General features: G+C 48.2%; 1 protein-coding gene across 1 annotated transcript in view; it reads right to left on the bottom strand.

Moving 5' to 3' along the window:
• Positions 1-3,784, bottom strand: part of SNX3 (sorting nexin 3) — a 33,180-nt gene extending 29,396 nt beyond the window's left edge. Inside the window, exon 1 of the mRNA XM_074946895.1 lies at positions 3,468-3,784. Coding sequence (XP_074802996.1) covers positions 3,468-3,629 — 162 coding nt within the window. The 5' untranslated portion in view covers positions 3,630-3,784. The remainder of the gene's footprint in view (positions 1-3,467) is intronic.
• Positions 3,785-16,741: the final 12,957 nt, after the last annotated feature.

A 16,741-nucleotide genomic window follows, 5' to 3' on the forward strand; every position in this document is an offset into this window, starting at 1 on the left:
TTTAGGAGAACACTGCCCCTGGGCCTTGGTAGTGGGACCCAATCCACCCCTCCTGTAAATAATTTTAGGCATCCAGCTAGTAAGTTTTTCTAAGTCTTGCACTACATCAATATTGTAGGCAAAATCCACCTCACAACAACTTCACTAGTGCCAGGATTTTACCACAAGTGTCTATGTTTAGCCAATCCAAGTCAAGTGAGACCAATGTTTTAACATAATAGTTCTGAGTCAAAGGGAGTGAGGAGGGTATTCCATAGAAGAGTAAGTAATGAGATACATCCAAACTCATAGGCATTTCAGAATTTAGGTTCCAATACCATTAAAATCCAATTATGTAGAGAGTGTAGTAGACATGCAGAATACACACTAGATAACTGAAGTATCAAATTCTATTTCTCCCTACCCTGTTTTATACACACCATCATTAAAGATACATTTAACTTGCAATTTAAGTTCAAGATTCAATATTTTGCTCATATGTCAAGGTTGGCACCATTTTCAGTTAGCATATTTCTGCGTGGGATTTGTTAATAAGTAATTCAGAAGATTAAGAACATTACATCATGCAAGTTTACTTCAGCCCATTATTTTGACAGTACAAGCAGAGACACTTTTAGACACTTGGTTTGGTAATATACTTCAGTTTGATATTACATTATTACTGTGCAATTCAATTGCTCCATTTACTAGATCAGGGATGGGCAAACTTTTTGGCCCGAGGTCCATATCTGGGTATGGAAATTGTATGGCAGGCCATGAATGCTCACAAAATTGGAGGTTGGGGTGCAGGAGGGGATGAGGGCTCCGGCTGGGGCCAGAAATGAGGAGTTGAGGGTGTGGGAGAGTACTCCAGGTTGGGACTGAGGAGTTTGGAGGCGGGAGGGGGATCAGGGCAAGGCGTTGGGGCATGGGAGGGTCTCAGGGTGTGGGCTCCAGGTGGTGCTTACCTCAAGCAGCTCCCAGAAGCAGCAGCAGCAGCATGTCCCCTCTCCGGCTCCTACGTGGAGGTGCGGCCAGGTGGCTCTGCACACTGCCCTGTCTGCAGGCGCCACCCCTGCAGCTCCCATTGGCCACAGTTCCCAGCCAGTGGGAGCTGCAGGGGCAGCACTTGGGGTGAGGACAGCATGTGGAGCCCCATGGCTACCCCTATGCATAGGAGCTGGAGAAGGGACGTGCCACTGCTTCTGGGAGCCACACGGAGTGGGGAAAGCCCCAGACCCCACTCCTCGGCTAGAGCACCAGAGCAGGGCAAGTCCCAGACCCCAGTTCCCGGCAGGAGCTTAAGGGTTGGATGCAGCCCCTGGCCGCAGTTTGCCCACCCCTGTACTGGAGCAGCAGCAAAAAATCTAAATAGCACCCACCTACATTAACACTTTACAAGATGTCATAAAAATAAAGGGAAGGGTAACCACCTGTCTGTATACAGTGCTATAAAATCCCTCCTGGCCAGAGGCAAAACCCTTTCACCTGTAAAGGGTTAAGAAGCTAAGATAATCTCACTGGCACCTGACCAAAATGACCAACGAGGAGACAAGATACTTTCAAATCGGGGGGAGGGGGGAAGAGAACAAAGGGTAACAGATCAGGAATGCAGTCTCAGAACTTCTGTTAGTTAGTAAGTAATCTAGCTAGAAATGTGTTAGATTTCCTTTTGTTTAATGGCTAGTAAAATAAACTCTGCTGAATGGAATGTATATTCCTGCTTTTGTCTCTTTTTGTAACTTAAGGTATTGCCTAGAGGGATTCTCTATGTTTTGAATCCGATTACCCTGTAAGGTATTTACCTTTTCTTTAATTAAAATTCTTCTTCTAAGAACCTGATTGTTTTTCATTGTTCTTAAGATCCAAGGGTTTGGGTCTGTGTTCACCTGTACAAATTGGTGAGGAAAGGGGGTGTAGGGCTTGGGAGGATATTTTGGGGGAAGATGTCTCCAAGTGGGCTCTTTCCCTGTTCTTTGTTTAACACACTTGGTGGTGGCAGCATAGGGTTCAAGGACAAGGCAAAGTTTGTACCTTGGGGAAGTTTTTAACCTAAATTGGTAAGAATAAGCTTAGGGGGTCTTTCATGCGGGTCCCCACATCTGTACCCTAGAGTTCAGAGTGGGGAAGGAACTTTGACACAAGACAACTTTTTTTATTTATAAATTCTCTTCATTGTCTTAGTCAAGAGCAAAAAAGCCAGTTGCAGTTATTTACAGTACTTTATTTCCAACAATAAGCCTGTATCCAGCTCAGACACTCCCCCCCGCCCCCCCAATAAAAAGGTTAGCTCCTTTGCTCTGCATAAGGATGGGATCCATTATCACACAGCTTTCATATGCCTCTCAGGAATAGTTTATAATCTAAAATAAATTCCCATGCTTCTATTAGCTGAGCCCCATTACACCAATAAAATATATTCAGTCATTACTATCCACCCTGGCAAACAGACACCTACAAGATATCCATACACATATGTTAGCCAGGAAGATTACTTAAGGCCTGAGCTCCAGTTTCAATAGCCTGAGAAACTGTTGACAGACACCCAAATATATAGCAGAAGCTGCTTATTTAAAAAAATAAAAATAAAAATGTGATTTTATGTTTTGCACATCTTCCTTAAAGTGAACCTGTCACTTCTCACTAAAGAGACAAGGTGGGTGAAGTAATATTGTTTATTGGACTAACTTCTGTTGATGAGAACTACAAGCATTGGAGCTACACAGAGCTGAAGAGCTCTAGGGAAGCTCAAAAGCGTGTCTCTCACCAACAGAAGTGGTCCAATAAAAGATATTCCCTCCCCCGCATATCCCAGGGCCACCACAGCGACAACACTGCCAAGTTGTCACGAACACAAATAAGACCCCTCTGGGGCACACACCAACTAGCAGGAGAGTTAGACAAGCTAAACCATACAAAGGCCATCATCAAGCTTTCCCCTAGTCCTCCAAGGCAGACTGGCTCACATTGGAGCCAAGCCCCACTCTGGTCTCTCAGTGCCACCCTCACAAAAGCGGAGTGGGCGGGAAAGGAGAGTCAAGTGTCCCCCTTATGGCAGGTTTACACTACAGGTTAGGCGGAGTTTAAACACCTGGTGCGAACACCGTGGAACAGGGGCGGTTTGAGGCGCCAATCTAGGCGGCATCACCTCAGCTGCTCAGGCGGGGCTCGTAGCCGGGCCCTAGCCCCGCCAGCACGGGCCCTCCCAGCCGCAAGATGGTGAACGTGAGACACGGCGCTACCCGCGGGGGGGGATCCGCAGCCCCAGCACGGCCCAGCCCCCGCCGTGTCACGGTTACAGCCCCGAGGGGCTGGGGAGAAGGTCCCAGCCTGGAGTGGAAGGGAACAGAAAAGACGCTACCTCACCCACGCGGCGGGGGAGGAGAGACGCAACCCTGGGGGGCGGCGGGGATCCACTGGGCGGCAGCAACAGGACCCCCGCTCGCTCGCTCGCTGGCAGCCCCAGGACACCGACCCTCCCCCCTCACCTTGACCCTGATCTCGTAGGTGGTGAAGCGGCCCCGGCCGACCCCCACGGTCTGCGGGTTGCTCACGTCGATCTCGAGGAAGTTGCTGGGAGGCCCGTAGGCGTCGTTCAGATTCTGCGGTTTGCTCATGAGCCGCCTGGTATCCGCGATGGTCTCGGCCATTTCCCCGCCCCTCCCTCGCAGACAGCCGCGCAGAGACAGCAGGAAACCGTAGCAAGCTAACCCCACTCGCCCTCTTATTCTCCGGCAAACAGCTGACTCCCCAGCAACGCGCCGCGACCCGGCCGCCGCCCGGCACGAGCGGATGCGCCCACCACCTGCGCAGGGAATCCCGGGACTTGTAGTCCTTTCCCTGCCGCCGAACTCGCTCAGACCTAGCACGGGCAGGGGCGAGAAAACTACAACTCCCATACTGCACCGGGAAGGGGCGCAACAGGCAGGACTTTGAAAAAAATTGTCTTCATGGGTCCGCACGCAGAGGGAAATGGAAAGCTACATGGGACAGGCCCAGATCAGTACTTGGGGCCTAATAATAGTTATGGGGAAACTGCCAGGAACTTCACTAGCCCTAGGATTGAGTTCATAGTCTCTGCATTTGTGAGGGAGGGGGAGTTGCAGGCTCCTCAGTCACTTCTCCTCCTTTCTCATTTATAGGTAGGGTTGCCAGGCATCCGGTTTTGGACTGGAACCCCTGGGTTGAAAAGGGACCCTGATGGCTCCAGTCAGCACTGCCGACCAGACTGCTAAAAGTCCAGCTGGCTACAGGGGCCAGCTCTGTGCAGATTCTGGAAGCAACCCGTATGTCCCGCTGGCTCCTAGGCGCAGCGTCAGACATAAGAACGGCCACACTGGGTCAGACCAAAGGTCCATCGATCTATCCCAGTATCCTGTCCTCCCAACAGTGGCCGGTGCCACATACCCCAGAGAGAAGGAACAGAACAGGTAATAATCAAGTGATCCATCCCCTGTCGCCCATTCCCAGCTTCTGGCAAACAGAGCCTAGGGACGCCATCCTGGCTAATAGCCACTGATGGACCTATCCTCCATGAATTTATCTAGTTCTTTTTTGAACCCTGTTATAGTGTTGGCCTTCACAATAGACTCTGGCAAGTAGTTCCACAGGTTGACTGTGCGTTGTGTGAAGAAATACTTCCTTTTGTTTGTATTAAACCTGTTGCCTATTAATTTCATTTGGTAACCCCTAGTTTTTGTCTTATGAGAAGGAGTAAATAACATTTCCTTATTTACTTTCTCAACACCATTCATGATTTTATAGACCTCAATCATATCCCCCCTTAGTCATCTCTTTTCCAAAGTGAAAAGTCCCAGTTTTATTAATCTCTCCTCATACGGAAGCCATTCCATAACCCTAATAATTTGTGTTGCCCTTTTCTGAACCTTTTCCAATTCCAATATAGCTTTTTTGAGATGAGGTGACCACATCTGCTTGCAGTATTCAAGATGTGGGTGTACTAAGGATTTATGTAGAGGCAATATGATATTTTCTGTCTTAATATCTATCCCTTAATGATTCCCAACATTCTGTTCGCTTTTTTGACTGCCTCTGTACATTGAGTGGATGTTTTCATCCACAGTGACTCCAAGATCTCTTTCTTGAGTAGTAACAGCTAATTTAGATCTCATCATTTTAGATGTATAGTTGGGATTATGTTTTCCAATGTGCATTACTTTGCATTTATCAACATTGAATTTCATCTGCCATTTTGTTGCCCAGTCACCCAGTTTTGAGGGATCCTTTTGTAGCTCTTTGCAGTCTGCCTGGGACTTAACTATCTCGAGTAGTTTTGTATCATCTGCAAATTTTGCCACCTCACTGTTTACCCCTTTTTCCAGATTATTTATGAGTATGTTGAATAGGACTGGACCCAGTACAGACCCCTGGGGAACACCACTATTTGCCTCTCTCCATTCTGAAAACTGACCATATATTCCTACCCTTTGTTTCCTATCTTTTAACCAGTTACCAATCCATGAGAGGACCTTCCCTCTTATTCCATGAGAGTTTACGTTTCTTAAGAGCCTTTGGTGAGGGACCTTGTCAAAGGCTTTCTGAAAATTTAAGTACACTATATCCACTGGATCCCCCTTGTCCACATGCTTGTTGACCCCCTCAAAGAATTTTGGCAGATTGGTGAGACATGATTTCCCTTTACAAAAGCCATGTTGACTCTTCCCCAACAAATTATGCTAATCTGACAATTTTGTTCTTCACTATAGTTTCAGCTAGTTTGCCTGGTACTGAAGTCAGTCTTACTGGCCTGTAATTGCCAGGATCACCTCTGGAGCCCTTTTTAAAAATTGGCGTCACATTAGCTATCCTCCAGCCATTTGGTACACAAGTGGATTTAAATTATAGGTTACAGACTACAGTTAGTAGTTCTGCAATTTCACATTTGAGTTCCTTCAGACCTCTTGGGTGACTACCATCTGGTCCTGGTGACTTATTACTATTTAGTTTATCAATTTGTTCCAAAACCTCCTCTAATGACTCCTCAATCTGGGACAGTTCCTCAGATTTGTCACCATAGTTTCTCTTACTACGTTTTTTAATTTGGGGTATACATTTAACTTGAGCCTCTGTTATGGTGTCTTTAAAAAGTTTCCATGCATCTTGCAGTGATTTCACTTTGGGCGCTGTACCTTTTAATTTCTGTTTCACTAGCTTCCTCATTTTTGTGTAGTTCCCCTTTCTGAAATTAAATGCTACAGTGTTGTGCTGCTGTAGTGTTTTCCCCGCCACAGGGATGCTAAATTTTATTATGTTATGTTATGGTCACTGTTACCAAGGGGTCCAGCTATATTCACCTCTTGGACCAGATCTCGTGCTCCACTTAGGACTAAATCAAGAATTGCCTCTCCTCATGTGGGTTCTAGGACTAGCTGCTCCAAGAAGCAGTCATTTAAGGTGTCAAGAAACTTTATCTCTGCTTCCTTTCCTGAGGTGACATGGGGGACTCTGTGCGCTGCCCCTGCCCGTGGTGCAGGTGCCACCCTGAGCACCAGCTCCGCAGCTTCCATCGGCTGGGCCACCATGCCCCTCCCACCCCCACCCCCCAGCAGCAGCAGCAGCAGGAGTTTGGGTGGGAGGAGGTTCAGGGCTGGGGCAGGGGGTTGGGGTGTGGGGCGGGGAGGGCTCTGGGTGGCACTTACCTTGGGGGGCTCCCTAGAAGCAGCGACATGTACTTCCTTCAGCTCCTTGGTGGAGGTGCGGCCAGGCGGCTCTGCGCGCTGCCTCTGCCTGCAGGCACTGCCCCCGCAGCTCCCATTGGCTGTGGTTCCTAGTCAATGGGAACTGCGGAGCAGGCACTCAGGGTAGGGGCAGTGCGTGGAGCCTCCCTGGTCACACCTCCGCCTAGGAGCCAAGGGACATGTCGCCACTTCTGGGGAGCCGTGTGGAGCCAGGTAGGGAGCCTGCCAGCCCCGTCAGCAGCAGTGGGGATCCCGGGCCGCGCACTGCTGCCCCCCCCCCAGCACCTGTGGTGCCCCAGGGTTGCCCCTCTCAGAACACCCACAGCACCCCTGGGCCGCTCCCCCCAGAGCACCCAAGTTTTAGTTAGGGGTATATAGTACAAGTCATGGACAGGTCATGGGCCATGAATTTTTGTTTACTGCCTGTGACCTGTCCATAACTTTTACTAAAAATACCCATGACTAAAACGTAGCCTTAGCTATTAGCCAAGATGGTCAGGGCTGCAACCCCATACTCGGGATATCCCTAAGCCTCTGAATGCCAAAAGCTTGGAGTGGACAACAAGGGATCACTTGATGATTGCCTGTTGTGTTCATTCCCTCTGAAGCACCCAGCATTGGCCACTATCAGAAGACAGGGTACTGGGCTAAATAGACCATTGGTCTGACCCACTATGACCATTCTTACGTTCTTAAACCTGGCTTTCAGGATTTCTATTAGGTAGTCATACTTATTTCTTCCATCTGATTTATTGCAACTTTCAAAAATCTTGAGGCATTTAGGAAAATATTTGATAGCCCACATATATGAAAGCTGTCATAAATACAGTTAAAATAATAACTAAATTCTATTACTCATTTATTACTCAGAAAGATCTGCCCAGGCTCAGAACAAAAGAACCATTGTATATGCTCAGCTAGCCTCTGAAGATAATGTTGTATATATCCAAGGATGCTCCCCAACATATCTTTACAACCATGAAACAAATGAAATTCCTCCCTACTATCTGCACCAGAATAACCATATCAATCCCCCTTCCCAACAAGGTGATGCTTGTACTGTACCCTGAAAACAATCAAAACAATGTTCTAGCAAACCAAGAGGGAAGCAACGTCCAGAGTCCATGACTCTTGCCATCAGCAATTTGCATTAGGGTATGTCTACACTGCAATGTAAGCCCAGAGTTAGAGGGACTTGAGTCAGCTGATCCTGGGTTAGATAACCCAGGGCTTGATTGTTGGCACTGATTGTTAACCACATGTTAAGAATTTTCTAACCTGGGATCCAGTGTCCTCACTGTAGTATGCAGTCCCGAGTCAAACCAATCACATCCAAGACTCTCTAGCACCCACCTGAAATGTGGCTGCTCTAGCCTGTGGACTGTGATGCACTGTGGGAAAACTGGACTGTCCACATTGCACATTACAGGAAATTTGAACAACCTGACAACACATGCTGCCAAGCAGTCATTTTGGTCTGTGTGCTCCCAGCTACTGGAGCCAGCAACATGGCAGAGATGCCATTTGAAGAACGTCTCTTGCTTGCACTTACACTCCTGTGTCAGGAAACGGGCAGAGCTTCTGTAAGGCATTGGTGGACATTTTGGCGGTGTTTTCTGACCCACCAAAGGCACCTGACACGGCTTATGATTGATCAGGAGGAGGCAGAGGAGGAAGAGACTCAAACTGGCTAATGCTGCTGTTACACTCAGTGCAACCACTGACGCCCCCTACTTAGACTTGTGCTCCTGGCACAGGGCCACAAGTGCAGACTGGTGGGATCACATGGTCATGCAGATCTGGGATGACTAGCAGTGGATTCAGAAATTTTGCATGAAAAAAACTACATTTCTGGAGCTTTGTGAGCAGCTTGTCCCGATCCCCTAGCATAAAGATACACACATGAGGTCACCCTTACTGGTCCAGAAGCAGGTTGCTGTAACCATCTGGAAGTTGGCTACCCCAGACTTCTGCAGGTCCATTGCCAAGCAGTTTGGTGTTTGAGAGTTGACTGTGGGTAAAGTCATGGCAGTGGGGTTTACAAACTGTGCTGGGGCCATTGATGGGACTCATGTGCCCATAGTTTGTTCACCTCAAGGAGCATGAGTACATAAACCACACAGGGTACTACTCCATTGTTATGTGGGCCCTAGTGGACCACAGAGGATGATTTATGAATGTCCGTGTGGGTTGTACTGGGAAAGTTCATGATGCCAGGGTTTTTTGCAGATCAGGAGTCTACATTCACGGACAGGATGGACACTATTCCCACCAAATTACATTGTCATAAAGAGAGTTACTGTCCCCACCATTATTCTGGGGAACCCTGCATACCCATTTTTGCCTTGGCTTATGAAACCATTCCCTGATTTCAGAGACCCCGACAAAAGAAGGTTTAATTACACTCTCAGTGGGTATAGAATGGTTGCTAAATGTGCTTTTGGCAGACTGAAATCCCATTGGAGCTGTCTACAGACCCATTTGGATTGCAGTGTCATCAATGTTGTCTGCGTTACTGTGGCTTGCTGTGCTCTGTTACCCCAAAATTTGGACCCAAGGCACCCTGTAGGGAGCCAGTGTGGCTCCCCTCCAAACCAGAGGGTAAGGAGCCACCCTCTGGGCCTGAGTGGGCAGGGCCAGGCCGAGCTTCCGCCAATCCCCGAAGGGGAAGGGTGGGACAGGAAGTACAAAGGGCGGGGCCCTCTGCCCAGTGAGGAGAGCACCAGGGAGGCAGACAGACACAGGCTGCTCCCTTGCAAGCCTGCTGCTGACCCAGGTGAACCCCTGGGCAAGGAGGAGCCTTACCGGGGGGAAGGCCTGTGGCAACCAGGGCTGCCGGCCGCTGAATACCCGGAGGAGCCGGGGCTGCCCGCAGCGGATTATCCGGAAGAACTGGAGCTGCCCGCAGCGGATTACCCGGAGGAGATGGAGATTCAAGAGCTGCCTGCAGCGGAGTACCCGGAGGAGATGGAGGGACCGGAGCAACCCGCCTGAGAGAGACCGGGTAGGAAGTAGCCCAGGGGCCCAACTACACCGTGGGGTGGGTGTGTTTGGTCAGCGGGTGCGGATCGCCCGCTGACCCAGCGGCGGGACCTTCGCCTCCTGACACTGTCAGGGCCCTGGGGTGGAACGCAGTGGAGTTGGGTGGGCCTGCGTTCCCCTACCCCGGCGCTCCCCTGCCCGAGGGGCGCGCTATTGACGCTTGCTGGCGCTCCCCTGCCCGAGGGGCGTGCTACTGACTCCGGCCGGCCCACCTCCCCGCTAATTCCCCAATGCCCAGGAGGTGGGGCTGAGGCCGGCTACAAAGACCATTGCTCTCCATCGCCCCTAGGGGCTCGGAGGACTGACCGACTCCCTCACACACCCCAATAATGGCTTACCTATAACTGTAAACCAATTGTCAATTTGGTCCGCTTCAATGGGTAACAGGAGGTGGCCCACCCTAGAGGAATTGCCCTGGTTTTACCAGAGAGTTTGTGTCTCATCTCAGAAGACTCCCCAGAACAGATTAGTTCTGTTAACCCATGAGAGGACCTGAATCCAGCCTTCCACTCAAAGGATTGATGCTCAAGGAGTAATTATTTTCTTTAAAATAAGTTATTTTGTTTTTGAAGAATCAGTTACAATACACTTAATAAGCAAGATAGAATACACTGCAATACATGACACATAGCATAACAGAATTACATTTCATTTAGAAATCATATACTACGGTGACACAATAGACCAGTGGTCTCCAAACTTTTTGGCTCACACACCCCGAGGGTGAAGATCGGAAGACCTGCCGCAGACACACCGCCGACAGAAGAAGACCAGATGCGCCGCCAACGGAAGAAGACCGGAAGACCAGCTGCAGACGCGCCACCAGAGGGGAACACCAGCTGTGGACGTGCAGAGCTGCCGCCAAAGAAAAAAACGGCAGAGTGCCGTCCAGCGGCGCTCCTGCTGCTGCACACCCCCTGGGATCATCTTGCGCACCCCCTGGGATGTGCACACCCTAGTTTGGAGACCACTGCAATAGACTACAGAAACCATGCAGATACAATGTTGCATGATACGGTACAGAGTGACCCCTTACATATGTATCAAGCAGGGGTGGCCAACCTGAGCCTGAGAAGCAGCCAGAATTTACCAAGGTACATTGCCAAAGAGCCACAGTAATACATCAGCAGTCCCCCATCACCTCCCCCGCTCCCAGTGCCTCCCACCCACCAGCAGTCCTGCTGTTCAGCACCTCCCCCTCTGTCTCCACACCTCCCAATCTGCTGTTTCGTGGTGTAAGGGAGTCTCTGGAGGGGAAGGGGAGGAGCAAGGGCATGGCAGGCTCAGGGGAGGGCACGGGAAGGGGTGGAGTGGGTGCAGGGCCTGTGGCAGAGCCGGGAGCACCCCCCCGGCACATTGGAAAGTTGGTGCCTGTAGCTGCAGCCCTGGAGTCGGTGCCTATACAAGGAGCCACATATTAACTTCTGAAGAGTCGCATGTGGCTCTGGAGCCACAGGTTGGCCACCCCTGCCAAAGAGCCACAGTAATACATTGGCGCCTCTCCACCCATGTCAGCTGCCCCCCACCCCCGCGCTCCCAGTGCCTCCCACCCACCAGCAGCCCCACCAATCAGCACTTCCTGTTCACCAGCTGTCCCACTGATCAGCACCTCCCTCTCCCTCCCCACACCTCTCCTGATCAGCTGTTTCATGGTGTGCAGGAGGCTCGGGGGGGGGGGGGGAGGAGCGAGGGCAGTGCAGGCTCAGGGGAGGGGGTAGGAAGGGGTGGAGTGGGGGCAGCGCCTGTGGCAGAGCCAGGGGTTGAGCAGTGAGCACCCCGCAGCACATTGGAAAGTTGGCACCTGTAGCTCCAGCCCCAGAGTCGGTGCCTATACAAGGAGCCGCATATTAACTTCTGAAGAGCCACATGTGGCTCCGGAGCCACAGGTTGGCCACCCCTGGTATCAAGCCTTAATACAATGCTGTGACATAATATTAAACCTATTACAATGTAACACACAGACCCCCTATACATATGTATAAAGTAACATTACACCTTAAAGAACATTACTAAATAACATTCTAAGAATGGTGATCAGGCAATCACGGAAGAGGTGGGGTAAAATTAATTCAGACACAGGCATCCAGCTTTATTTACAATCATACTTATGCATTCCTTATAGTTAAGGAGGAATTATACCCCTCTGGACCATCTCTGGTCCTTCTGCTCGTTCTGGTGCTGTTTTTCTGTGCTTGTGCTTCTCCACTCACACACCCAAGCCTGCCATCTCTCTGCCTTGTATTCGATTTTTGGCCTTCTCTGATTGGCTGCTTTCTCAATTCCAGCTATTAGCATAGATCCCCCAGTGGGGCAATACCTGCTTAGCCAATCAGCTTTACCTGTCATTTGAGCTGAACCTAGTTGAGAGCCTGCTCCTGACCTCTCCCTTCAGGTATTTTGGAGTGAACTCAGCCTTACCCTGCTGAACTTTATTTCACCCCAGTCTCCTGTCTGCTATTGGTCAATTCAGTCTGAGTCCTCCATTTTAGATTTCTAGCTATACCTACTCTAAACTCTTACTATTTATTACTTATCAAAAGCCTTAAATCTTTAATCTTTAACAGTACTAACTATCCATGTTTAAGCATTATGATCCAGTCACTACTTTTCTTATGATAACTGCGGGAGGTGAATGTTAAGATGATTTCTTCCCCTTCTTGCATGCTTGAGTGCTATTCTTGATGCTGCTGATTTTTTTTACACAATATAGAGCAACTAAAAGCCTCGTGTATCATCTTCGCAATCTTTGAGAAGCCAGAGGTGAGCCATTTCCCCCTGAATGGACCTATGACAGTGAGCGGCCACTGAATCGGTACACTCAGTCAGACAGTGCACCTACCATGGTTGAAGCTGGATGCACCCGGGCAACAGAAGTCAGGGATTCTTTGTGCTTCCACATTATGGACTTGCGTGACCCAATGAAAGAGAGGGATGTGACAGTGCACACCATAAAGCTCTATGGAAATGTGCTTATGAATGTATATAAACGACATAACTGGAATATGTTTTATGCTACATATGCCATGTAAAATATCTCTGTAAAGGTTATGATCTATTGAATCTATTCCTCCTATTTGTATGCCTGTATCATTTTTGTAGTTGAAGTTATGAATATTGGCCGTGTACTGGCTTGATTTCTAAATAACCTTAGTAGAGCATTTGCTCAGTTCCTGGAGAAAGGAATTCGCAAAGTTAAGTGCCCAGTTAAGAAGCGCTTAAGGAACAATGCATCTTCGAAAGCTCCAATCCACATAAGAAGGCTTCCTGGAGACATTCAAGATACCATGTGGGCAATGGCTTCTGCCTGTAAAAACTGTGAGTATGCATGGACATGTGACTTGCCCAGGTGACTCCAGAACTCCATCTTGGAGCTGGACTTTGTATAGGAGAGAGGAGGGGGTCTCCACCCACAAGAGAGAGTCTATTTAAGCCAGTGGGAGACCCCTCCATTTTGTCTTCAGCTGGTTAAGGAGATAACCTCTCCATCCCCAAGGATACCTGAAAGAAACTGGAACAAAAGACAGTAACTACAGGGGGTGTGAGTGATTGCTGGACCTGGACTAAAAGGAGATTAGTCTGTAAAAAGAAGCTTACTGGAACTGGTGAGGTTTTGTCTGCATTCAGTTTTATTAGACATAGACTTGTGGGTTTTATTTTATTTTGCTTGGTAATTCACTTTGTTCTGTCTATTACTACTTGAGCCACTTAAATCCTACTTTCTGTATTTAATAAAATCACTTCTTACTTATTAATTAACCCAGAGTATGTTTTAATACTTGAGGGGGGGGGGAAACAGCTGTGCATATCTCTCTATCAGTGTTATAGCGGGCGAACAATTTGAGTTTACCCTGTATAAACTTTGTACAGGGTAAAACAGGTTTATTTGGGGTTTGGACCCCATTGAGAGTTGGGCATCTGAGTGTTAAAGATGGGAACACTTTTTTGTAAGCTGCTTTCAGTTAAGCCTACAACTGTTAGGGGACGTGGTTCAGAGCTGGGTCTGGGTTTGCAGCAGGCTAGCGGATCTGGCTCAAAGCAGGCAGGGTACTGGAGTCCTAAGCTGGCAGGGCAGGAAAGCAGGAGCAGAAGTAGTCTTGGCACATCAGGTGGCAGCTCCCAGGGGGTTTCTGTGATCCAACCCGTCACAGGGGAATACTACCTTTATGAATGCACTTGGTGCGGGGGATGGTGCTCATTGTGTTGCGGTAGGGGTTCAGTGCTTGTGGAAGGGGTGGCTTTATTGCCATGCAATGTAGTTATGAATGACATGGCCACTTAAAAAATGGGAGTGGGGGATGATTCACAATATAGGTTCATAAGGAAGTGATTGAAGTGTGGATTGATGTACCTTGTTGTTCATGTTTTTTGTAGATCTCAAAGCAAAGGAGGGTTTGGAAGAAGGATAATGAGTTAGTTTTGAGTCTGTTTAAGGGAATTCCTCTCAAGCATGAGGTGCAGCATGGCAGAAAGCACAAAAGTGCTTGTTTGAAAATTGAACAAGTAAAATTGAGCAATAGCAGCTGGCATCATGGGCCAGAGGCAGGAGTCAACCTTCTGATACTGAATGAGAGATGATGGGTGGGGAAAAACCATTAAAGGCCTAGTTTGTAGGTGAATTGCACTCTGTATGTATAGGCTGCCCACAGTTCCTCCAGCCTCGCTCCTCCCTTTTCTTTCTTCACCTTTCTGCTTCTTTTCTCCCAGGTAGCAACTCCCAACTCTATAAACATAATAACAATATTTATGCTGACAGGTTTCAGAGTAGCAGCTGTGTTAATCTGTATTTGCAAAAAGAAAAGGAGTATTTGTGGCACCTTAGAGACTAACAAATTTATTTGAGCATAAGCTTTCGCGAGCTACAGCTCACTTCATCGGATGCATTCAGTGTTTGCATCCAATGAAGTGAGCTGTAGCTCACGAAAGCTTATGCTCAAATAAATTTGTTAGTCTCTAAGGTGCCACAAATACTCCTTTTCTTTTTGTGAATATTTATGCTATTATTGGATATTACACTGATCATGCAGTCATGCAGGGAAAACTTTGTGAATTCCACTGTTGATTACACACACATCTGGATCAATCTCCAGGTTCTTGTAAAGCCTCCCAGGTTCAGAACTTCAAATGTGAATTTATAGAAGAGTACTGGCATTATTTCAGGGAAGCTGAAAAGTCTAAGCTTTTCTATTTAGCTGCCCCCTGCCACATTGAGTCATAGAAGAGTAGGGTTGGAAGAGACCTCAGGAGGTCATTTAGTCCAACCCCCTGCTCAAAGCAGGACCAACCCCAACTAAATCATCCCAGCCAGGGCTTTGTCAAGCCAGGCCTTAAAAATCTCTAAGGATGGAGATTCCACCACTTCCCTAGGTAACCCATTCCAGTGCTTCACCTAGTGTAATAGTGTTCCCTAATATCCAACCTAGACCTCCCCCACTGCAACTGGAGACCATTGTTCCTTGTTCTGTCATCTGCTACCACTGAGAACAACCTAGCTCCATCCTCTTTGGAACCCCCTTTCAGATAGTTTAAGGCTGCTATCAAATCCCCCCTCACTCTTCTCTTCTGCAGACTAAATAAGCCCAGTTCCCTCAGCCTCTCCTCATAAGTCATGTGCCCCACCACAAATGATTTCAGCTCTTTTTGAGCACTAAAAATAACAAAAGGCTCCTAATGAAGCCTACTGAGCTTTGTCTTTGAACAGTGGGGAGGTACAGACCAGGGACCCTTAGGGAGAGTCCACACCTCCTGGCTGGAACACCTGTCCCCCACTCCTCTACTTTCACAGGGGTCTGGCATTCGAGCCCCTGGCTTAGAGAGTTCCTTTCAGCTCAGCACAGTTCTGATCCCCTTTACTCATACAGTGAAGATAACATTGATTACAACATTTCACTACCCCTGCATTCAGTACTAATGTGATTTGTAACTCAACACCAGCCAAAACTGATCACATGGAGCTACGCAGTTCCTGTCTGCTAGATACCTGTGAAGAGTAGGTGTGTTCATGTAAATACAGTTTGCTTCTGAAGTCTCTCCCCCTCCCCAATTAGCTGTCAGAGGAGAGTTCATTCAGACCCTGCTTACATCTAAAAGCATGATTACAATGTGCTTCCTGTCCACACACAAAACTTCTTCCAACAATCCAGAGGCACTCGTACCACTACTCTGAGGCACTGGCTTTGAATAAAGCTGAGCACCATTACATCCTTCACCTTTGCAGTGCCATTGTGAACAGGACATCAAAGTGTTAAAGCTGCAGTGGTATACTTGTTCCTCCCAGCATATACCACAAAGTTCCTGCTCACTGTTCCGGGACAGCTCTGACAAGATTTACTGTCCAAGCCAAGTGAAATGGAAAATGTAAACAAAACAGCCTAAATAGTGAAAAGTCAATTAGACTTGTAAAATTCTTATTAATCTAAGTATCGTAAGCAACACAGGTTGGTAATAACATTTGATTTCTTTCTGTAATAAATTTGGCTAAAATCAGCCCAGATTTACCCCCAAATTCTGCTGGCGTAAACATAGATACAGGACCCCAGCAACAGGATGACCTCTGGAGGAAGCTGCCGTAGTGAAAAGCAACTACAAATTCCCTTCTACCAGGTTGCCAACAGGCATCCACCACAGCCCAAAATGGGAGAAGTACTGGACAAAAGGGGGACATGGCCAGATCAGCTTCCACTGGTGAGGCTGCCGTGGAGCCTGAAGTGCAAATAAGCTGCTCTCCTCCTGCAAAAACCCAGAAGAGGACACATGGAGATCGTGCTGCCTCCCAACCCTCAGGCCAGTTCCCTTTGGGGGTCAGTGGATCAGGCCAGCACAGGGAGCTATAATTTATACCTCCATGGACAAACAAGAGTGAATCTGTCCCATGATTTTAAACCTGAGAGTGGGCCCTTAATGATGATCTACATTTTGCCCAGTTAGAATCCCATTATTTGAAATTGAACAGTGAGAGGGACAAGCAGTATGGCTGAGCTATACCAAAATACTGCAGGTAAGAATATACCTGTACAGTTACCCCA

Source organism: Natator depressus, chromosome 3, assembly GCF_965152275.1.
Source record: "Natator depressus isolate rNatDep1 chromosome 3, rNatDep2.hap1, whole genome shotgun sequence".
Lineage (NCBI taxonomy): Eukaryota > Metazoa > Chordata > Testudines > Cheloniidae > Natator > Natator depressus.